Source organism: Talpa europaea, assembly GCF_964194135.1.
Source record: "Talpa europaea genome assembly, chromosome: 12".
In the NCBI taxonomy this organism is placed as follows: domain Eukaryota; kingdom Metazoa; phylum Chordata; class Mammalia; order Eulipotyphla; family Talpidae; genus Talpa; species Talpa europaea.
In genome coordinates, this window is record NC_140079.1 from 22,861,609 (window position 1) to 22,886,184 (window position 24,576).

The 24,576-nt window shown below is 45.6% G+C and overlaps 1 protein-coding gene across 7 annotated transcripts in view; it reads left to right on the plus strand.

Annotated features, from left to right (window-relative positions):
* Positions 1–24,576, plus strand: part of GRAMD1B (GRAM domain containing 1B) — a gene marked incomplete at both ends in the record, with an annotated part of 161,111 nt that overhangs the window by 30,251 nt on the left and 106,284 nt on the right. For 3 of the 7 annotated variants that reach the window (XM_084249004.1, XM_084248999.1, XM_084249005.1), the window contains one exon: positions 8,157–8,234. In XM_084249004.1, the coding sequence (XP_084105130.1) occupies positions 8,157–8,234 (78 nt within the window). Of the gene's footprint in view, positions 1–8,156; positions 8,235–24,576 lie in introns of those variants that run through there. The other 4 variants (XM_084249011.1, XM_084249002.1, XM_084249006.1 and 1 more) reach the window with 3 other exon arrangements.

Here is a 24,576-nt window from a genome sequence, read left to right on the forward strand (position 1 = left end):
GTGTGGTGGGGAGTAGGGTGTCCAGGTTGCAATGGACTAATTCATGAATCAGTGTTGAGGAAGCAAAGGCAGTGGGTGTGAAGTTTAGTGGGTCTTAATCTTGGTTGCCCACCAGAATCATTGAGAAATTTAAAAAAAAAAAAAAAAAAAAAAAAAGACTGTCCTAGTCAGGTTCAGGTTTTGACTTGTTTGGGGAAAGGAATCTGCAGAGTAAAATGCCCAGCTTATTCTGATATGGTTTTGATGGAAGCTTGGCAATTGCCATGGGGTGTGTTCTTTGAATAAAATATGGCTCTGAAGGGAAGGAAGGAAAAATAAAGGAACTGAGGGAGACCTTTCCTTAAAAAGGGAGCTACCCACATGGCACAGCAGACCTCTCCTGTCTCGCCTGCTGCCCCCTTCAGCAGTGTATCTCAGTAGATCTGCCTGTTCTGCTCCCCACTCTGTCTCTGGTGAATCCTCTCACCCCCTGCACCTCTGGCCTGTACCCCAGTTCTTGTATGCATAAATAAATAAATCTTTAAAAAATGTTCTTTAATTATTTTTAAATTTTCTTATATTGTTGCTCATTTTTGTACATTTTGATTTCTCTCCTCATGTGTAGTTCCCATAATATCCCACCACCGCAGCACCTGTCACCATCACCATAGTCCCTTGTGCTCTCCCCTTCCCTATTTTGACCTCTCTCCTTTCCCTTCCCCTGCTCTGTGCTTCAGATCTACGGTTTGCCTGCAGGTTTTGTCTTTTTCCTCATCCTTTGTTCAGTTTCCCTATATTCCCCCATAGTGAGGCCATCGATATTTTTCTTTTTTCCTTCTGACTTACGTTGCTTAACATTACTTGCTTCTATTGATATGAGCTGGGTCCTGTGTCCCTACATCTTTCACCTCCTCTTGTAGGTTCTCGTGGGAACCATTCAGCAGAAGTTGTCCTGCTAACTTTTTTAGATCAAGTATCAATTTTCACCCCAAACATACCATTTTCTAAGCAGTACTTGAGAATATTCAGGTATGTTGTGTAAGAAGCTGGCAGTCATTGGCAGTGCCCCCAAAACACATCTGTTTACTTATTTTCTATTATTAGACTTTCCCATATTCAGTTGCCAGATGACAAATAGAAACTATTCTTTCTTCTCCACTTCATTGCTACCTGGCTCTCCTCCCCTGTTTACCTTTCCTACTTTAATTCATGTGGAGTAGGCCAGTCATTTCACAGGTGGATGTAAATTCCATGTGAAAACCTAGTTTTCCCTTCTGTCATGACCCTACTTATCAGGTCAGTGACCCTCAACATTTGTGCTACAAGTATATTTTTGATCATCTCTCCCCACTCCTGCCCTCCCCACCTCACCTTGCAGTGTGTGTTTCAAAATATTTATCTGGCGAACTGTGAATATTAAGTGCAATTGATGTCTACCATCTATGGTGCACATACCAGAGAAATACTAACTTACACCTTGCCCTAGACTTTCTCTGTAGATGATTTCTAATATTTCTCATTCTCACTGCCATCATTTAAGGTATGTGCTACTACCCCCATCTGACAACTAGAAAAATTAAATAATGTGCCCAGTATCAGAGTCAGGATGAGAACTGTGTCTTTTTGAGACCAAATCCTCAACTGAGATACTGTAATGGGATTACTCACAGCTTAATCCTCAACACAGTTCTCTAAGTGGTATTTAGCCTATTTTTCAGGGAAATTGGCGAGAAGAGAAGTGACTTGTTCAGAGCGAGAGAGTCAATAAGAAACAAAGTCAGGGTCCCACGTAGGTTTGTCTGTGTCCACCCTATGTCTACTCAGTCTGTTACAGGACAGGAAGAGGAGTACCCCAGAACCCCCAAACCTGCCTGCCCTAAATAGGTTCTGCTATTCCCCCCACCAAGACAAAATATACTCTAGTACGTAAGACCTCCAATGGAAAGGAACTTTAACACAATTAGTGTGCAGCACAGAAAAGGAAAAGAATAAAATTTCCAAATCAAGCACCTGAAGTTATATATCTCCTCATGGGCAGACGTCTAGCCAAACAGGGTTGGTCCAAGGCAAGGCCCCAAAGCCTGCCACAAGTCTGAAGCACCTTCTGGCGGGGACCCATAGAAAAGGGTCAGAAACAGCCAGACTAGTCTGGGAGGAAAAGAGCAAAATCAAAACCAAGATAAAAACTGTCATTGTTCAATTATAAATCAGAGACATCCTGCAGGGGAGGAGGAGGGAGAGAAATCAGAGGGAGGGAGGAAGGGAGGAGCACAGGGGACTGTGGTGATGGTGAACGGGTGCCTTGGGGAAGGAAACTCTGTGGGGACTACAGTTGAGGGGGTGGAGGGAAGCAAATATTGTTTTAAAATTTTAAAAAAAGGTAGAAAACAAAACAGTCATTGTTAACCTCCCCACGGGTCTCTCACCCACATCTATTTCAACCAGTCCACGACCAAGAAGCAAGAACAACTCTTTCACGTGTCTCTCTGCTCCACGTGCCTCCTCCATGTCTCCTTCTGGCTCCATCCTTCCTTCCTCAGTCTCCTCTCCAGCTTCTTCTCTCCCTGCTCAGCTCCACCCTTCCATGGCTGGGGCAGGGAACCTGGTACCTCCCCTTTTCCTGGGACCACCTGTTACACATCCATGGTCTAAAGTCATGTCTTTTCCCTTTTTTGATTAATCAAAGACAGACATCAATCAGAGCCACTCTGAGCCTTTCAAAGCTTCCAATTAGTGGTAGATAATAGGTGCTAACATCCCAGATTGTTCTGATTACAGCCAAAAGCAAAGAGATGCAGTAAATCAGCCTGCAGGATCTTTGGGTGGGCAAGTGTACAGTCTCCAATAGGTTTGGGAAATACTGTTGTACAGCTTGCACATCCTCACCACTGCTTGGAACACCCTGAATCTCTCAGAACCCCTTAATAAGCCATGACCCCCTTTAGTGTTATCTGGGAGAGAAAGAGCTGTTTGTAATTATGAAGCACCAATTCAGAAAAAAATGCCATTCTCAGTCTCCCTAGCAATAATGCTGTCCTTTCCAGAGGGCAAAAGAACACCTTCCTAGTGGCACTTGGGCTTAGCCTGTACTTTCTGCACGTGTCCTGGTTGGTGGGGGAGGGGGGGAGGAATCATGGGAATTTACCCAGCCTGCACTGCGGTTTTCATGCTCACAGCCTGTGACTTTCTGCCTAATGCAGTGTGCTTTGGCTCAGCTTACAGTGGACCTTTACCAGCCCTTCCCGATGTTATTGGCTTAATGTGACCTTCTAGGATAAGCTCCCAGCACTAACTTGCTGGTGTGGAACAAAAACCAGGATTCAGGATTCAATTTGCTTCAGCTTCACATCACTCAGACATGTTCTGGAATATAAAGAAGAGCTTCCTCACTTTATTTAGTAGCATAGTCTACACTCTCAAAATTTATTTTAAAATGTTAGCTGAATATTGAATTTAAAACGGGGGATATAAGGCGTATCTATGGCTTCCCTAGGTGTCTTGGGGGAACAGCAAGCAATTGCTTACACATGTCACTGTGCTGAGCCCAGTTCCAATCATCTGGTGCCCAGGCTAAGTCAATCCAAATCCTTGTTTAGGGGACTTTTTCCAGATTTTGAACATTTTCATCTGGTGGTGCCCTCCTCTGAGCTACCGACAAGCTCTTCTCTACTTCCTTAAGCTGTAGAACCTAGACCAGTTACCCTGTCCCACCCAGACCTTGTCTAAAATGGCCTACATGGGGGTGTAGCATTACATACCCCTCTATAGACCTTGGAAGACTGGTTCATTCTTTTAGGGACCAGGGTAGTCTACCCCCTATCACATGACAGAAGAATTGAGAGTTTTTATGACAGGGTGAGGCAATGCCTGAATCTTAGGGAATTCTCTTTAGTAATACTATGTCATGAGATGTCATGGGATCAAATGGAGGAACCATGTTTGTCCATGTCATTTCTTTAAGATAGTTGGGTAACAACAAAAGTGGGAGGAGAGAGGACCAGGCCCCTTCTGGGGGTTTTAGAGAAGGAAGGATCCCACGCACCCGGTGTCTGTTGCCGCAGTCCCTCCTATTCACCTCTCCAGTGTATTTCCTGAAACCTCCACAGAGGTGTCTGCCAGCTACCCCTTGTCCATCTTTCTTGTGTTGCTGCATTGCAGGGCACTGTGAGTCCTTGTGCCCATCTTGTACCTGGTACATGCTGAGTGCTTGGTAAACGAAGCTGGTCTAGAGTGCTTTTCTTTTTCAGTTCTGCTTGTCCTGAATCTACCCTCATTTCAAATAACATCACAAAAACCTTGTTGTTAAGTGATCTTTGTTCTGTGTTGCCATAGCACTTAATGTATATTTCTAAGCATTACTATTTTCTTTTATAAATAGTTCTTTAAATGGATTCTCCCTTTCCAGTTTTTAGACACCTTGGGAACAGAATCCTCATCTAATTCATGTCTTTATCTTCTATGCCCACAGATCCGTGCCGGACACATACTAAATAATAGCTTTTATACAGCGTGTACCATGTGCCAAATATTGTTCTCTAAATTCACGTTTATTCTGTAATTCTCAAACAGCTTTACCTGCTAAGAACTATCACTAACATCTATCTGCACTTTTTATCCATTCATTCATTCATTCATTTATTTATTTATTTATTTATTTATTACAATTTCCTTTTTTTTTTTAAAGATTTATTTATTTATTTATACAAGCACTGGGTACAGTCAGAAGCACGGGAGGGTGAGAGAATTTACCAGAGTCAGAGCGGAGAACAGAACAGGCAGACCGATGAAGTACACTGCTGAGGGGAGCAGCAGGCGGCAGGAGAAGTCTGCGCGCCATGTGGGACCCTCACCCGGTGGCTGGGGATCGAACCGGCGCTGCAGAGGCTGCAGGCAGCTTCGCAACCCAGCGCTCAACCGCTGTGCCACTGGGGAGGCCCTACACTTTTCTTTTTTAAAGATTTTTTTTTATGTATACAAGAGCTGGGGTACAGGCCAGAGGCACGGGAGGGTGAGAGGATTCACCAGAGACAGAGTGGGGAGCAGAACAGGCACTGCTGAGGGGAGCAGCAGGCAAGACAGGAGAGGTCTGCCGCCCCATGTGGGAATCTCCCTGGCGGGCTGGGTATCGAACCCGTGCTTCAGAGGCTGCGGACAGCTTCACAGCACTGAACTCAACCCGCTGCGCCACCGGGGAGGCCCTGTCTGCACTTAGTAGGTAAGGGAATTGTGTTCAATAATTTGCTCAGGGGTCATATAACTAGGAAGGAGAGCAGCTTGGGTTCAACTCCAGATGGCAGTTTCCAGTCTGCTTAACCTTGTCTCAATGCTGCCTTGCACACATATATTACATATATATCACACACACATAAATATATATGTATACTGCTTTTCCCACACTTCCATACCTATGGTAAAGTTTAATACATACGTGTTCCTGAGAACATCATATAAATATTTGTTGAATGCATGCGTTGATACTTCTTATTTAGAACAGTTGGTATTTCTTAATTATTTAGAACTAATAAGCAGCTTGAAGATGATCCACTATTGCTTTCATCCCCACCATCCATGCTGTTTTCTAAGCAACAGGGACACCAGAAGGAGGTTCTGGAGGTTGGTTCTAGTGATTCTGGAAGCCCGGGTTGGGCTGGCGGATTCTGGTTTGAAAGTCAACAGTGCCACCTAGTGGAATAACTTGCTACGATCAGCTCAAAATTATTTTTCTGAAACCATGGTACATGGCCATCTAATTTTGGAAGCCCCCTTTATATGTTCACTTTCGGTTTTGATTGCCAGAGGGAGAGGATAGTGTGAGAAGGAAGACACAGTCCTTCCTGCCTTCAATGGAGTTCAATTTTCTCTTTCCCTTGAAAAGGCTGTGACACACAGATCATGGTCACTGGGGTGGCTGAGCCCCACGGACTGCTATCGATGTACAACACTGTGCTCCAGGCACCCTTTCTTCTCACACATGCTGCCGGCATTATAGGCTGCTGTTCCTCTCTTGATGCTTGCCTCGGGGGCTGTTTCTGCTTTGAGGATCCAGTCGTCTATGGGTGCCTACTTTACTACAACACTATACCATTGCCCTCTTATCTTCAGGGAATACATTTCAAGACTCCCAACAGAAGCCTGAAGCCCTAGATAGTACTAAATCCCATATATATATTACACACACACATATATTACAAATATACATTACACACATATATTACATCTATATCACGCACATATAAATATATATGTATACTGTTTTTCCCACAGGTACATACCTATGGTAAAGTTTAATACATAAATTAGGCACAGTAAGAGATTATGATTGTCCATTTATTAACATTTCATTTATTAACAATTATAACAACCATAATAAAATAGAACAATTACAACAATGTACAGTAACAAAAGTTATCTGAATGTGATCGCTCTCCCTCTCTCGCAGACTATCTTACTGTATGTAATATTTTCAGACCGTGGTTGACTGTGGATAACAGATCTGGGAAAGTGAAACTGTGGGTAAGGGGGCGCCTCTGTAGGAGAGGGTAGTTGGTGATTGTAACGGGTGTGTCTCAATGTGAGCCCTCCCATGGGGGCAACAACACCATAGTAAAGTTTTGTTTCAAGGACTTTTTAGTAGGCAAGTCTATGTGACCTGGCGATGGGGAAATGAATAGTCACTCCACAGAGAACAAGAGGCAAAAAAGTGCTTTGTGTAGAGCAAGCATTTGGAGGCTACCTGTACCATACCGTTTTGGTGACTGGTATGTGTGTTGGCAAATTTGATGTAAATTGCTTCTCATGTCATTTACCTATGTGCTGAGGGGCACATAAAAGCATGGATATAACTGTGACCACAAAAAGTCATGCTATCCTTTGCTTGAGACTGTCCAGGCACTGGAGCAAGGTCATTCGGAGTTTGCAGTCTCCTAAGAATCTAGTCTAAGCAGGTATTTCAGAGAAACCAATGCCTTTTATTTTGGTAGACAAGACACCAGAACAAAGATACAATTTTGGCTATGTGGGTGCATGCGGAGTGGTAGTCCATGGATGTTAACAGCAAATTATTATTAATGGACTCTGTGTATAGCAGGGGTTTTCTAACTTTTTCTGTAAAGGGCCAATAGAAAATATTTTGGACTAATGGTGCCACTACGTGACCTCATTCAACGCAGCCTCAATCAGCTCTGCCTTTTTAACCTCTCCCCTGCCTTTGTAGCAAGAGAACAAACAGCCTTAGAGAGTACTTAAATGAGAGGGCGGGCTAGGTTCCAATACAACATTATGACACAGCAGTGTGAATTTTATATAATTATCTCATGTCATGAAATATTTGTTTTTTGACTTTTTCCTCCAAACCTTTAAAACAACAAACATCATTCTTAGCTCAGGGGGCTATAAAAAAAATGCAGGCAGCTCCTAATTCGACAGGGGGGCTGTAATTTGGGAGTCCTGATGACATGCCGGGAGTAGTTAATGATTCGCAATTAATAAAAATTATTTGTTCCTCAGGTGTATGTTCAGTTAGTGCCATGAGCTGTCTGAACAGCTTTCCTTTCTCTGGAGTAAGATGCAAGAAGTTGAATTCCGCATTACCTTAATGCAAGCATCTTAGTGTCAGAACCCTGTGAGCTGAGAGGCCGAAATCATCTTGCTTATAGGGCTTTAGGGGGTGGAGATTCTCTACCCTCTAATCCTCTTATTCTCCTTTTACTTGACCTTCCCTCCAGGCACAGAGGCTGGCTAAGTGAACGCTGATCCCTGATCCCCCTTACGGGGAAACAGCAACCCCCTACCCACCCCCAAATCTGCCTCAGCTCCTTGAGAGTTTCAGGTGAGGCTGAAGAATAATGGGATGATTAATCCCATTGTAGGGATTAAGAGCCCCAGTTACAGTGACTGCTGAGGCCATTTGCTCACTGACATGATAGAGCCAGGGAAGGAGGAGGTGACAGGAGATCTTCCCTTCCTGCCTTAGGTCTGCTGGGCAGGGTTTTCACCACATGGTTGTCATCCCTCACCTGCTGCAAGCGAGTGTGCTCTTTTTGCACACTTACATGGGGGAACTTGTGTCTTGAGAGTTTTGTAATCTGGTTCTTTTTCTGGCTGAAGTCTGAGTGACCGCCCCCAGGGTTGAGAAAGAAGTTGAACGTTAACATTTCATATCCTGTGTCTTTCTCCAGCAGCCAACAGAGTAGCCAGCAGAGCAGCCACGACGATGATTCCAGCAGGTTCCTGAGTCCTCGAGTGCGGGAAGAAAGGTAAGAGCAAACGAGGAGGGAGAACATGGAAGCAGAGATTAGAAGGGCAGGGATGAGAGGTTTGAGTAAAATTGTGCTTCTGTTGTGAGAAAGAACTGTGGAAAGTCAAGAGAAATAGGAGATGCCAGACTGCTGTGCTCAGACTGACTGGAAAGTCAAGTGCTGAGTCGGGATGACTTGGAGGCGCTGATTCTAAAGGCTTCAGGGTTCAGTAAGTGGAGAAGACAGTAGGTGGCAAACCAGATATGTTAGGGAGCCATCAGAATAGAGTTGGGACTTGAGGCGCACCTTCTGTGTCAGGTACAGTGTGGATGGGGGTGGGTGGGTATCCTGTGCCTGGCCTGGGACGGCATGTACAGCTGATAGTGCAAATGGCAGGCAGGCACCAGCCTGATGGGGGTGAAGTGAACTGTACAGTCAGAGGTTGTTGGAGAATGAGTTTGGAGGTGCAGTGGCTAGAATTGTAACAGGGTGGTCCCCAGGAAAGGGGGAGGTTCCAGGTGTTCTGCCCCACCCAAGGGAGGGCGGAGCTGAGTAGGGAGAGAAGAAGCTGCAGAGGAGACTGAGAAAGGAAGGAAACAGGATGGGGAGCCAGGAGGAAACCTGGAGGAGGCACATGGAGCCGAGAGACACGTGAAGAAACTGCGCCTGCCTTTTGGGTCGTGGACTGGATGACACAGATGTGGGTGAGAGACCCATGGGGAGGTGACAATGGTGGTTTTTGTCTTGATTTTGATTTTGCTCTTTTCCTTCTAGACTTGTCTGGTTGTTTCTGATCCTTTTCTGTGGGTCCCCACTGGAAGATGCTTTAGACTTGTGGCAGGCTTTGGGGCCTTGCTCTGGGCCAGTCCTGCTTGGGTGGACTTTTACCCACGAGGGGACGGGTAACTTTGTGTACTTGATTTAGAAACTATATTCTTCACCTTTTCCTGTGTTGTTTCCTAATTTTATTAAAGTTCCTTCCCATTAAAGTCTCATGTTTTGTGTTGATGTGGCAGATGGCGGAACCTATTTAGAGCAGGCAGGTTTGCGGGGTCTGGGCTGCCCCTCTCCCTGCCGTGTAATAGAAGGAGGCTTCCAGATGCTGTATAAGGATCTGAGGTACAGCTTTGAGGATCAGCCAGCTCCTGCTTCATGTGGTGCCTTAGCCGGTAGACACTGTGGGGGTCTGTTGTGACAAGTTCAACTTATGTGACCAAAGACATTTGACCGTATTGATGTTAATGAAAGGAGGTCATGGGGATAATGCAGAGTTCTGGTTTTGGTCAAGATCTGTTTACCACTTTTATCAACAAACTGGATGAAAAATAAGATGCTTTAACTGCATGTATTAAATTTATGGCAGACAGTCATCTGAGCGGGAGTAGAGAACACAGGATGATAGAATCAAGATTTAGTGTTATGTCAAGTAAATGAATGGATGGCAACAACAAGGAAATGGGCATTTACATATTTATTTATATTAATATGACATAAGAGTTTGTAGATTTTGTTAGAATAATTTCAGTATAGGATCACGACAGGGAACGTAATGGGCAGGATTTCTGTGGGAAAAAAAAAAGTCACTCTAACCTGCATTACTTTGACTATATCTGGTATGTCATGCCCAATACTTTGGAAGTGGAAATTGATGCGTTGAAGTGTAGAAAAGACTATTAAGAATGCGAGTGAATGTAGGTGTCAGAGGTTCATGGAGACTGCTAACCATATCGTTACAAGGTTCACGGGAAGGCAAGGGGGTTAGCCTGGAAAAGAGAAGGTGTCTGATGGATTAACAGTACTCTTTAAATATCTGAAAGACTGAGAAATAGAACTGGATGTGGAGAAGTTACAGGGAGAAGAATATCTTCTAAGGATAAGGAGGAACTTTTCTCTCCTTAGAGCTGTACTAGAATGGAGCAGGCCTTGTGAAATAATGAAGTGCCCCCTCCCCCATAAAGGATTCCCTCCTGAGGGGGGAGGGTGGAACCTTGCTAATCCTTTTTTCTTTAGAGATTATAGTCCTGTGAGTTCTGCCCTGGTTCTTGGTTTTATGTTCATTGTTAAGCAAAATTAACAGCTCAGCTCATTGGTTTAGCTGGAGTATAGACAAGGGTGTGGGAGGCCCTAAGGGCCAAAGACTAATCGTTTTTGTCAAGATTCTTAATCAGTTGTGAGCTGATGCCAGTTCCCTTGGTCTCTAGAGTGGCCCACACTCTTTTCAGTGTTTCCTGGATTTCACCAACTAGGCTTTCAAATCAGAAGGGGCTATAGACTTTTCTTAATGCATCTGCCTTCCCTGGGCTTGGGAGCCGAGCTTCTCTAAATAGGTACCATCCATTTCTGATTGTGATGTCTTCACTTGCTCCTTCTCTGTCAGCTCTGTGATTGGTAACCCCTGCATTCAGTTTGTGCTGCTCAGGGCATCCCCGGGAGACATGAATTGCACCTACCTTAATACATTTTCCCCAAGGCAACTTATCTTTTACTCTAGGACTTGGCAGCTTGCTCACCAGAGAGCCTTGTTTTTGTTTGCTATTTGGGATTGTATATTGATATAAAATATATTTTAGCTTTCCTTTGCCTACTCCCCCAACCAAATGTAATGATACAAAGGGTCTCCCATGCAAAGAAAAAGCAAACCTCTAGGTATCTTGCCTGGTCTTTTCTTTCCATCCCTAAACAACTGACAGTCCCTTGAGCTCTTTATGGTGGACAGTGGACATAGTTTTCCATCTGCTTATCTTGAGAGGATGTGATCAGGAGTAATCATCCCTTGACTGTCGCCGTGGACCCTCAGAAACTCAGGACGGTTATGTGTTCACCGTGACCTTTCTGAATGAAGTCTTTATCTTCTCAGTGGGTTCTCGTGGAGAGAACACATCCCCAGAGCACTAATTAATCATCCAGCCTCAGCTCAGAACAAACCCCTACACTCTGCATCCAATCCTTCCTCTAATATGTTTCCACCCAATTAAGAGTCTCTCTGGGGTATTTTGGATGTTGGTCTGTGATGTCCTGGCCTAGGGCAAGTGTGAGATCTGGACCCTGGGGAGAGGCTGAGTTAAGGCTGAGATGGGGATCTGACTGATGCTCTTCGCTCTGGGAGCCTTTTGACCGGCAGCGCCCCCTGCTGTTAGGCGGCGGCTCCTACACAGGTAAAGCTGGTATGTAATCATTTCAGTGACTCTTCCACACCCCCTATAAGGTGGGTAGAACAGGTATTAATTATCATTATGATTTGAAAATGAGTTTGAAGTGAAGTGAAATTAATTCTGCATACCACGTGGTCAGTTATAGGATGAAGAAGAGTTTCATAGAGCAGGTAAAAAAAATATTAGCATTGACTTTTCTCTTTTAAAGATCAACATTACAATCCTTCAGTATGATATACATTTTCAGTTGGTTAAATAAAACATTGATTCCCCCCCTCTTTTTCTTAGGCAAGGTTCAGAATGGATATATGCTTTAGAGACAAAATAACTACCTCACTATGGTTTAAAAAAATGTCCACATTACAGCAGTAGGCTAATGTCTCAATATGGTGTCCAAACCTAAGGGCTTTTAAGAATTTTTTTTCTTATTTATTACTTCAATGCTCTGTCTTAAAGGGAAAGAATCTTTGGAGCCGTGGTGGAGGTAGATGGTGGGTGGGTGAGTGCAGGAAGACAATACAGGTGTGCCTCTGGGAGAGGTTTCACTCTAGGAGAAGAATCAGTTTATTGGGAAATAGACTTTTCTCAAAGAGGAATAATTACCTCCCCACCACCAGATTTCTAGTAGAAAAGAAAATAGATCTAACTTATGTATGTATCTCTAGGTATATATAATGAATAAGGGCTATTAATACATTCTCATGCTTCTAGGTGAAACCAGGCATACACTTTAAAAACACTATTTCCCAGGTTTAGCCCAAACTGAACCCATCATTCAGGTTTCCTAAAACACCCAATATTTATTTAGTACAATCACCCAATGGCAGGAACTTTCAAACGAAGCCAGGACAGGCCTCCCTGGTGGCGCAGGCAGTTGAGCACAGTGCTGTGACGTTGTCTGCAGCCTCTGCAGTGCGGGTTTGATTCCGACCAGCCAAGGCGATATCCACATGGCGCGGCAGACCTCTTCTGTCTCGCCCGCTGCTCCCCTCAGCAGTGTATTTCATCAGTCTGCCTGGTTTTGTTTTGTTTTTTTTTTTAAGATTTATTTATTTATTTATGCATACATACAAACACTGGGTATAGTCAGAAGCGCGGGAGGGTGAGAGAATTCACCAGAGCCAGAGCGGGGAGCAGAGCAGGCAGAAGGACCGAAGTACACTGCTGAGGGGAGCAGTGGGTGGCAGGAGAGGTCCGCACGCCATGTGGGACCCTCCTCCGGTGGCCGGGGAGCAGCTGGGGATCGAACCGGCGCCTCAGAGGCCGCAGGCAGCTTTGCAACCCAGCGCTCAACCGCTGCACCACCAGGGAGGCCCAGTCTGCCTGTTCTATTCCCCACTCTATCGCTGGTGAATCCTCTTGCCTTCCTGCACATCTGGCCTGTACCCCAGTTCTTGTATAAATAAATAAATCTTAAGAAAAACAAAGCCAGGACGATGGAAAAGAGCTGTTTTACTAGGGACCATTTGCAATGTATTAGAGCATGGTCTTGGCTGACCTGGGAGCCCTTCAGTGTCAGGAAAGTGGAGACCTGGGCTAGGGTGTGACTGAGTACCCGAGCTGTGGGCATCTTGCTCTTGGACCAGTCCACATTCCATTTATGCATGCAGGCAAGGGAGCCACACACCTTTACTAAATGCCTGTAAGATGTGGGGAGGCTGCTGGAGTCCTGGCTGAGAAATGAGTAGAGTGGACTTCTGTGTTGGCATGAGTGGAAGTCTCATAAGTCAGGCTTCATCACAATGACCGTCTTTGTCCCTTATTAACTGCACATTTGAAAATGCAGTGTACTTAGTTTTATTCACACTTAGGCTCCTCATTTGTGAGAGTCTTTTCTGAAAGACTAAATGAGAGAACATGGGTAAAAGTGCCTGATACTTAGTAGGTGCTTCATAAGTGCTAGCTCTAACACCCTAATTTGGGCTACCATCAGGTTTTTACTTGGCATTTCATAGCAGATCTTCTGCCCTTCAGGGAGCACTAACTGAATGTGTAGAATATGGAGAGACCATAAATAAGAACAATTAATCGACATGGAATTGTGTGTAAAGTAAAAAAGAATTTGTTTACTAATGCGCCTGGCCCTATGTGGTAAATCATGCATACACTTTTTAATATAATCCTCTCAACAACCCTGTCAAGCAGATGATATTTTTGTCCTCTGTTAGAGTCTAGGAAACTGAGGCTCTGTGGTGTTAAGAAGTTTTCTCGACAATACCACAGCTACTCTGCTGGGGATGAGGGGTTCTGAGGGAGGAAGTGGGCTCTGGGATCCAGAAACACTTCACAGTGGAGGTTGTGCTTGAGCTGCAAGGTGCATAGGAGTCTCATCACAAGGACCACATCCCCAGCTGAGGCAACAGGATGCACATGAGGTGGAGGCTGAGGACGCAGGAGGGCAGACAGGGGCCTGATCAAATTCATTTTGCTACAAGGTGGCTTTATTTTTTTTTTTAAGATTTATTTATTTATGCATACAAGAACCGGGGTACAGGCCAGATGCGCAGGAGGGTGGAGGATTCATCAGAGACAGAGCGGGGAGCAGAACAGACAGACTGACTGAAAGACACTGCTGGGGGGAGCAGTGGGTGAGACAGGAGAGGTCTGCTGCACCGTGTGGGTATCTCCGTGGCCGGTGGGGATCGAACCTGTGCTCAGAGGCTGCGGACAGCTTCACAGTGCTGCGTGCTCAACCACCTGCACCACCAGGGGAGGCCCAAGAAGGCTTTATCAATTGATGATAGGGAATGGGTTAGGGATTTTGAGGAAAGGGTACCCATTTCACACCAAGATACTCTTGTACGAAAAATCACTTTTCGGTCCCAATGTAGGAGAGGAATTGAAGGAGCAAAGTCTGGAAGCAGATGGACAAGGAAGGAAACTGAGGCAATTCTTTCATCTTGCAACTATTGTTTTGAGTACATAACTCCTCTTGCAGACATTGAGGGGTACAGCTGTCAACAAGATAACCATGGCCTGTCCATTCCCGGTGCTGTCTAGTCAGTGGAGATAATAACAAGCAAACAATAAGAAAACATCAAGTCATAGTACGTACTAAAAAGAAAGCAAAAAAGAATGATGTGGTGGACCAAAGCTCTTTGGGAGTCCTTGACATTGGGTGGGAAGGGGTGGCATTTAAGCTGAGACCAGATGGATAAATTTCTGAATTTTGGTAGTGAAGACAAAAGAAGGAACCAGTTGAAGAAATGTGTCGAGTAGGTCTGACATCTGGGTTGAGGAAGGGTATCTAGTGTGAAATTAAGGTATTGTGCTTGGGCAGCAGTAAAAGGCAGCGAAGTCTAGCGGTTCAGTGCCTACCTGGGTGCTCATTGTACTTCCACTGTAAGCTGTATGATCTCAGGCAAGTCTCTGCTTCTGGACCTCACTTTCTCACATCTAAAATGGGTATGTTCATTCATGCTGCACTCTGTGTGTGTGTGTGTGTGTGTGTGTGTGTGTGAGAGAGAGAGAGAGAGAGAGAGAGAGAGAATAGCAAGAGTGCTATTGCACCATGTGCTATAGCACGTGACTAGTATTAACATGTGCTTGCTATTATTACTATTATTGTTATTACTGTTACTAAAATAGTGAGGGAGGAAGAATTGGAAGAGCAGGGGTGGTAATAAGTTTAATGTACAAATGTAGAATCTAAATTGCTCTTGGATTATAAGGGGAAGGATGCACTAGGCAGGTGGCTCTGCCTATGTGAAGTTTAAGAGAAAGCACTAGCACTCCTTTTTTTGGGAATGGTTTCTGTGGCAGAACACACCAGTGAGATTGTAGTTGAGGCAAGAGTCTAGGATTAGCAAAGTTTAAGCAAAGAAGGCAAAGGAGGAAGAAATGGCAAGAGATTGTCCATGTTTTTCTAGATAACTGGGAGACAGAAATAGCATTGACAATAGGAAGATGAGTTGAAGAGGGCTACTCAGCTAAGGTGAGGACTATAGTCCTTCTGCAGTGGCTTTTAGGAGGCCATTGGTAACCATAGTGTATTTTCACAAATGAAGAAGGGAAGAAGTGACTGAATTTATTCTAAAAGATCCCCAGGGAAGAGAAGAGATAGCAATGATACCTAAAGAAGAAGGCAGGGGAGAACATTTATTTCAATATAGTAAACCAAGGAGGTCAAGACTGAGGATTTTAGTGAGGACATCATTCATTCATTCATTCATTCATTCAACAAAAATTAAGATATTCACTTTGCACTCATCAAGTTCCTGGTCTTGTTGAGGAGACGTTAACACAACCAAATGTATGACAGAGGAAATGCATAGTTGGATAGGTTCATGAAAAAGGAGAGTATCGCTGAAACTGGACCCTGACAGAAGAGGGGCCCCCTCCCTTCTGTCCGGGTGTAATAGTGGAGCTGATACTAGAAAGAGAGGAGGAAGCAATGAAAAGAGACAGATAAGATGGGGCAGGAACTTGCTTATCATGACAAAAGACTATGAATCTTTATTGTAAGAAGAAGGTATTTAAGAAGGGAGGTGACAGGATCAGGTTTGCATTTTGAAAAGATTGTAAAGTAGGGAAAGGATGGAGGCAGCTGGGTGGATGAAGGGGGATCAGCTGGGCAGTGAGGAGGCTATTATAATACAACATTCTAGGCAAAGAATGGCAGCTTGGACTTGGGATGGTAGTCATTGGGGGGAGGTAAAATTAGATGAATTGAAGATGTATTAAAGGGATAAAATGTCTGGGACTTGGTAATGGATTGGACATAGGGCATGAGAGAGAAGGGAGGTCTTCAGAGTCAATCCTGGTATTCTTACTTGCCTGGCTGGGTAACGCCCCCTACTGAAACAAGAAAGCATGGTTTCAGAGGTAAGAAAAGCAAGATCTAGACCCTAGGTGAAAGTATTAGCCTTGAACAGGAGAGAAGAGTGGGTATGGGTTCAGATGAATTCATAGGAGATGTGGTAGGAAGGCCAGAAGGTTAATAGCAGCAGGATCTATTTTCTCTTTCTAATTAGAAATAAAGTCATCTGCAATCAGGGAGGGTGGCATGTGAGAAGTATGTGGCAATCATTAATTTGGGGATTTTTTTCTGTAACTTCTTTGTGACTGGCTTAAACCATGTTCATGTCTCCTATATCTTTCTAGAACACCATTGTTTCCTCCAGTTGGGGAAGGGAGGGTAGGCTTCACCACACCTATTTTGTAAGTGGAGTGGGCCAGTGCTTTATTCTGCTTAGCATTTGCCACCCTACCAGCCCACGAGACCCTGGAGGACAGTGTATCTTATGTCTTGTACAGAGTGAGCACTCAGCAGCTGTTTGTGGAATGTGTGCATGAACAAATGGAAAAATCATCATAGTGGAATTTGAGGCCAAAGGTCAAGCCTCAGAGTTGAAGTGAGGCTGAAGTTGGGCCCACTGCTTCCACAGTGGTCCAACCACCAGGATATATGGCCTCCTATCAGAAGGAAAAGTGTTTCCAATACTGGCTATGCAATCTCAGAAATTATCCCATATAACCTACTGCCAGAGCATTCTAGTTCCACCTACCTGCCTGGCCACTGAATTCCCCCTGGTCCCATGGACACTCAGGTGATCTCTCCAGTCAGCTCCCTCTCTGCAAGGAAGGAGCCAAGGAGCAAACCCTCTGGGAGCCGTGCCCGCCGCTGGCCTCCCCCTCCTAGCACCAGCAGCTGACGTCACGTGCAGGTACAGCTCCATCCTCCCTGTCTGAGGACACAGGAGGAGACTCACCAAGTAGCCAGAGCGCTGCCAGATGTTCCGAAATGGAGAGGACCTGCTAACAGGCCCTCCACCTGCCTGTGACTTACAGTCAACCTCAGGGCAGGCAGTACTCATGTGCTGGGGCCAAGGTCGGCAGCAGGACATACAGGCCATGCCAGAGGGAGCCTCTGGCCCCCGAGCCCCTGCTGCCATGTGGCGAGCCCTTCCCTGAGCCCAGCATGGTGCAGAATCTGCGCCCGGAGACCGTCTCGTGCAGCACAGCTGTGAAGCAGGCTTGTCACTACCACGTCTCTTCCCTGAGGAAGAAGCTGTCCTTTCTACGAACCAAGTAGGTGACAGGGACCCTTGGAGATAAGGGCATGAGGAACTGGCCTTTGGTGGGCTTGGAGTCACCTGGGATTCTTCAGAGATGGATTGATTTAGGGGCTGGCTCCTCTATTTGGGAATAGTCTAGCTCCTTGCCAAGTATAGATCTCTAAGAGGGAGACAGCAGTCTGTAGCAAGGGGCTGAAAGTCAAGGTTAGAGGGGTTGTCAGGTGAGGCCTCGTGGCCCTGGATGTGGGTGGGATGCCTGGTAGGCCTCTGCCACGGAGGTCACTCAGCAGTCTGGATACTTTCCTCTTTCCTCATCAGTCACTTTAGTTGGTAGAACTCGTAGGTCTCAAGAGAAAGGAACTGTAATGAACAGTGTATTCTACCTGATGTGGGGTGCCCTGGGCAGGGGCACTCATGTCTTTGAGGGTATGGATCATTCCCTCCCACAGATAGGCACCTACTAGTGAAGTGTTTGGGGGTGTTGATTTTGTGTGTTCAGCTCTTGTGTCCGCTCATCTTCATCTGGGTCTCTGACTCCAGAGCTGTCCCAGCAGACAGCTGGGGAGTATAAGCACAGGTTGGCCTGGGAGGCTCCTCCCCAATGTGGGCCCTGTGCCTGGCAGAACTGGTATAGTGGCTCCTTGCTGAACATGCAGAGCCTTGGGCTCTGTGACCACAGACTGGAGGAAGAGTTTCCAGCCCCTGGAATCAGAGTGAAGTTCTGAGGCTGGTGGACATTCGAAGGGGGAAGGGGGCGGGGATTTCAAACTTATGAGCAAGCGCTGTGTGGGGGTTGGGGGGGGTGGGTATGTGGGGGGAGATGCTAGATGCTGTTTAACCATCTATTGACAAAAATTCTCTCCTGGGGTGTTCTCAGGGCAAATGTTTTGAGTGGTAACAGATGAATCCTGAATCTGAGGTGACCTGTCAGGTAGTGACTCCCCAGAGCTTGTCTTTAGTTTCTGGCTCTATTCCTCTCTGAATGTTTCCTTCCTTAAAAGTGGAGATAATACCTACTTTATGGAGGTCATGGGACTCAAAGTGAGGTAAAATAGGAAAAGGCTTAGCAGCATAGCTTTGGTTAGTATTGTTGTCAGCAAGCAGTAGCCTTGGGCTGGGCCTGCCAGGTAAGTGGCAGGTGAGTTTTGAGCTACTAGGTTAGGCTGAGTCCATGAGAGCCCTCCTGTGACCCCTTTGTTGCCAGGGGCAGTCCCCTGTCCTCGCTTTCCAGGCTAATTTTCCATCTTCACACTAAACCTGTTATGACTGTGTATTTATTTGTTGACTTGGTTGTTGTCTGTCTCCCCCACCAGTCCCAAGCTTCCTGAGAGCAGGGACTATTTTAGTTTTATCCACTTGTGTGTACTCAACACTTAGCAAAATGCCTGATTCAATAAATATTTGTTCAGTGAGTAAATGAACATGTGAATAGCTCTCAAAAGCTTTTTTGCCAGCGCTGCCTTTCTGTGACTGTGGGTTCTACGACTGTGGCCCAAATCAAAGGCCACTGATTAGCCCTTTTCCATCTGTTCATTTGCGCGATGCTCCTGGCCATGGAGGAGGCTTGTTCTGTGGCTGCGCCCTGGGCGTTCTTTCTCTGATTCACACACATGCTTAGGGATCAAGTAGATGGTCTTGTGAGAGCAGCACAGGTGCATATGGACAGCAGAGAGGAGAACTTTATTTTGGGTCTGTGCCACCCTCTGACTTTCGGTGGCAGGACAGAGAAGCAAGTGAGCACTCCTGCCTTCCCCCTCCCTTCCCGCACCCCAGTTTGTTGCTCCTGACTCCTGGTCCCTGGCTGTTGCCCTTGGTGTCAGCAGAACTGTCTGCAGGTGTAACCATCACCTGCTCTATGTTTCTCCTACTCCAGCATTTTTTCTCTGCTAGAGAAAAGGGGGTTTATTAATTATAGCTCAGCAAACTCTGTCTCCTGATGCCATAGTTGGGATTTAGATTTAGACAACTGGCAGGGCAGATGGTAATGGTAAATTTCATTCCCCAGCTTCCCTGCTTCCTGCTGGGAGAAATCCCATCCTCCTACCAGCTCCAGTGAAGGAATGTGAAAAAGGGACTGCTTGGGGGGCTCAGACCCCACCCTCAGGCTTCCCCGCTCTGTGCAACCTCCTTTGACTCTTTCCAGGGTTGAGAGCAGTCGGAGGCCAAAACCCCGGGGTTCTCAGCTCAACATGTCACGATGATTAATAATTATCATTATAAATTATTATAATACTTATATATTAATACTAACATATTAGTAATGTCAGCTGAGAGCAGCTCTTTGCAGGACTCCTCCTTCCTTCCCCATTTAGGCTTTGAAGAAGTCATCGTACCAGAAGTTGATACCGTAACTGGGTTGCAAACCTCTATTAATAAAAGTGTTTTCATTTATGTGAATTATATACATGTATGACTATACTAAATATTTTGGGTACTATATAATTAAGCAGGACTTTCAAAAAGATGAAATAAAAAGAAATAGAACTACAGTGTTCCCTTCCTGCTCTGCTCATGTCCCTGGGTAAAGAGCAGCCTACTTAGGGGGCCAGGGCTCTCAGGCAGTGGTCCTTTACATTTTCACAGATTTCCCAATCCCTTGCAGAATGTGGTCAGTATGCTAATTCCTGGGCCCCTCTCCAGTTCTGAGTGGCTTGGGCTCAGGTCAGCCTAGGAATTCTCACAGTTCACATGCATCCCCGGTGACTCTGACTCAGGTGGTCTTGGACCACACTTCCACACTTTGACAACCATGTCCCATAGACCAGAGCCTCCTGTTCGCCTTGCTCTAACTGGCATCAGGTTTCCAATTACACAGGTAAAGACGAGGGGGCTTACTGGCCTCTGATTCAGGTTTTAGGGAGCTTCTGGCTGCCCTTGTTTTCTTTTTTACCCCTGACTTGGGGACACTCATGTCAGTGCACAGCTTGTGTTTTCCCTTGCCTGTCTTGCATAGCCCAGGAATAACCGTTCTGCAAGCAAGGAGAAAGCAAGGAGAAAGATGTATAATTAAATTAATCTTTTCATCTTACCTGTCACCAACTTTCCAGCTTGCTCAGTGCCTTTTTTCTTCTTATCCTTTGGCCTGTGAGCTGCCAACCAGTTAACTGGCCTCCCTCCCTGTCTGTGCCATTTCTCCTTTGTCTGAAGGTGAAAAACTCCTCCACTGAGATGCACAGATACCTTGTGCCCTGGCTCAGGAATGGTCTGGATATGGGGATGGGCTGGAGGAGTGGGCAATGACTGATTACCTGAACCCCGACCCCACCACACACACAAGTTTCCTTGTGTCATTATGTAAATATGATGGGTGAGTTACTAAGTAGACTTCAGGGTTGTACTTTGAAATGCATTATTAATTTGACTCCACCACGGACTTGCTTTGGGATTTGTCAAATGAACAATTTTACCTGATCAACCCCTTTCCTCCTAGAGGTGAAATAGAACTATTCCTGTGTTTCCTTTTCTGAGCATCTTAAATAGCAGGTGGATTCCCATGTGGCTGAGAATTTAAATCCATTATCTTGTAGAACATACGTCTACAGAAAGAACCCTTAAGAAAGATCCTTTACAGGTCAAATACTCTGTGCTCTCTTCCTAGTTCATCAATTTCTTCTTCAGCACCTACATCAAGTGCTTATCTGTCTTTCTGTGAGTAACTTTCATAATGGGAAATTTGCTAAGGAAATCCATCGGGAGTCTCTTTCAGTAAAGAAAGCTGTAATAGAGAAAACTACTGCAAAATGACAAATGTGAAGAGTAAATGCAAGATGAAGTGGTGTCTGGGCACTGTTGGTGGGCACAGTATAAGTTCTGGGGTTTTATTTGTTGTTACTAATAACTGCTGTTGTGAGTTTATGATGTGTTCAGTGCTGCGCTTTGCATGTGCTACCTTATTTAATCACGATAGCAACCTCGTAAGGGAAGCAATTACTGCTCTCTACCCATAGGTAAGGAAATAGAGACTGAGATTGTCCACTCATTTCCTGTAAGTGGCATAGCTGAGATTGAACTCGAGAGCTCAATCTTGAGTTTTATTTGTAAGGCTTTCTGACTTCCCTTTGAACAAGAAGACATGAAACTGTAGAGACACTTGAGGGGTCCATTTCAGGAAGTAGAACCTTCTCCCTTCCCTTAGATCTTCTTCTTCGCCAACATCCTAGAACTGAAGCCCTTGATATGAGCAGTGTGAGCAGGGCTGCTAATGAAGACTTCCTCTTGCAACGCTTCTGAGCCAGATAGGACAGGAAACAAACCGAGAAGGAGGGAATAAACCCCAGTGATTCTGAATGATCCAGTTAAATATGCCTGAGGGCCAAATAGGGTGTTTAGTTTTGCTTTTTGAATCTTTTCAGTGTACATTTCTTGTGCCTTGTTGATTTTGAGAAATCTTTTACATTTTAACAAGTTACATGAAGCAAAGTTCCAACATTCTTTTTTTTTTTTTGACAGTATCTCTTTCTGATGCCTTCCATTAATTTTCAGGAATGAAAACCACAGAACACAAGTGCTTACTCTTAGCTCTCTGCAGGTACCAGGTGAAGACCCTGTGGGTTATCCACAAGAGCTGCACAGTCTTCACTTTAGGCCTTCTTTCTCCACTGGGCTCACCAGCGCCCTCTGCTGGTAGTGGCTTTTCCAGGAGAGGCAGGAAGGACCGTCCGAGCCCTCCTGGTAGTGAGATGTGTCCTGAGTAGGCAGACAGAATGGCAGTGTCCTGGACTCCACTCCAACCGTGGAGGACATGGGCGTGTTCCTGGAGGACAGCTCCCAGGTCTTAGGAAGAGCGGGGACACCAGGAGAAGGAAGAACTGCTGATGGGAGGAGCTGAACAAGTGGGTCTGTGGGTTCTTCTCAGACCCTCTATTCAGACTCCTGGGGCCCATGGGTTTCCTTGGCCATTGAGACAGTGTTTTCTTTCTTTCCTTCCCCACCTCACCCAGTGTCCATAGTTTTTAATGGTCTAGTTTTGGTTTTTTGTTTTGTTTGTTTCTGGGTATAAGTGCCACGTGGCAGGCTTCCACATTGGCATTGGTCTCCTCCAGAAGAAAGCCTACGGCACCCTGGAGGGGTGTAGGCTTTGAAAGCGTACCCTGCTACATTTTCCTGCGTGCTGAGGGCTCTGCCTCTCTTCTGCTCCAGAACTGGCGAAGAGCTGTAACTGTATCTCAGCCTCCTTCCCAGTTCTCTGAAGAAATCTGAGAGCTAAAGTAGAACACTCCGCCTTGGAGACTTGTCCTGTTTCCCCCTGACCTGTCTGGTGGGTCTGTTCTGGCAGCTGCAGTGAAGAAGGGGTGTGTGTGTGTGAAATGACTCTCCCCAACAGGACTCCCTGAGACTGCTGCTTGTCACTGGACCCTCCAGGGATCGGTGGCCATGCCTGTCTGTAACCTTTCCTGTTTTTCTCTCAGCTTCAGCAGTTTCACTAGAGGGTCCCTCCAGGGACAGTGCAGGGACCAGCTGCTGGCTGGAGGGGGTGTGTGTGTCTAGGCCTGGCGATGGGGGTCAGGGGTGGGGTGGCAGAACCAGAGCAGTGCTGGCTGCGTAGGGGCACCAAGGGTGCATGGTGCTGGGGGTTGGGGGACCTGTGGCCTTCCCATTGTCACAACCCTCAGAGTGCCCTTGAGATAGTAATTATAAGGTCATAATTTTAGTTAATACTTAACTTTTTTTTTTTAACTTGTCACAGTGCCTTCATTTAAATGTCACCATTTTCCTATGAAATAGTATACTCTCCCTTTTGTAGGTAAGAAACCAGGTTTATTATATTAGATTCAGAGACCTGACAGGGGGCTTGAGCAAACACATAGAAGGAGCTTGTATGGGCTGAAATTTTAATCCAGGCAGTTTAACTGGGGCTACCTTGCCTGTCCAGTCCTGGAGTCTGATTTGAGGTAATACCAGTGACACTCCTGTTGCCCAGGAGGGCTCAGGAATTGCTTGCAGCTCAGGGAGTTGGCTCTCTATATACCTAACTTGTTGTTCCTGCCTGAGGACCTCCCCTGTGAAACCACGGCAATACCAGCCCTGACCCTCAGAGTCATACAAGGAAGCTGCTGGGGGCACTCAATGTCTGGCTGTCCCTTTGTTCACTCAGCCTGGACTTGATTGGAATAACCCTTCCTCCCCCTCCTGTGACATCTCCCACACACAGCTGAGGTACTGCAGGCCACTGGTGCCTCGGCTACTTCTCTTCCCTCTAGACCCCGAGACTTCATCCTTGCCACTCATCTTCCTCCCTCCTTGTCCCCAGGACTCCAGAAACTTCTGTACCCCACATCAAAATCAAATGTATAGACTAGAATTAATTAGTCTATAAGGAAAATGTATAAAGCAGAGGAGTTGCTTAATCTATAAAGCATCCCCATATCTCCAGAGATCAGGTCACCTTTGCAGAACAGTTCAGACTTGAACTTGGCATCACTCGCTGCCATCTCTCCAGTTTTCCTCCTGCTGAGCCATTTCTGTCCATCCCACAGCTCCTCTCAGATGCTTTAGCTCAGTCCTCTCATGGAAATTTCCACGTGAAGTTTTTAATTGCTTCATCTCCTTCCTCCTCCCGCTTCCAAACTAATCAATTTGCCTGATTTTCTTTGTGAGTTTTTCTTTCCCTTCTTTATTTTCATTTACACTCTCCTACTGCTCTGCAGTGGCTTTTTCTCCATATTTCTCCCACACCCCACTTCATGTCTCCTGCCATTCGGTATTGCCTGCAGTGTCTCCTATGATAGTTTTTCTTTATTCCTTTCCTGCCTTTTCCTTATTTTAATGGCTTTTATGCTCCACTATTTTCATGTCTTTATTCACCTAAAAAAGCAGATGGGTTTGTTTTCTGTCTGGTGTATCTCTACGACCATCAACTTTGCAGGGAACTTAAAATTTCATGCTCTAGGGGTAATGTCCTACAAACCAAGGGGAGACAGGAAGTGAATCAGTACTTTTTTTTTTTTAAAGCACCTAACATTTAGTTAGCGTGTTCTGTGTGCCAGATATAATTCCAAGCCCTTTACATATGTTATCTCAGCTCATCTTCACAGCAGCCTCTGAGCTGAGTGATATTATTACTCTTGTCTTATAGATAAATGGGAGCGCAGAAAAGCTTAGTAACTTGCCTCGGGTCACACAGCTGGTGCAGCAGTGGTGAGTCACAAAATGGCTTGAGAGGCGTGCTCTTAATCCTGCTCCACTCTTTCT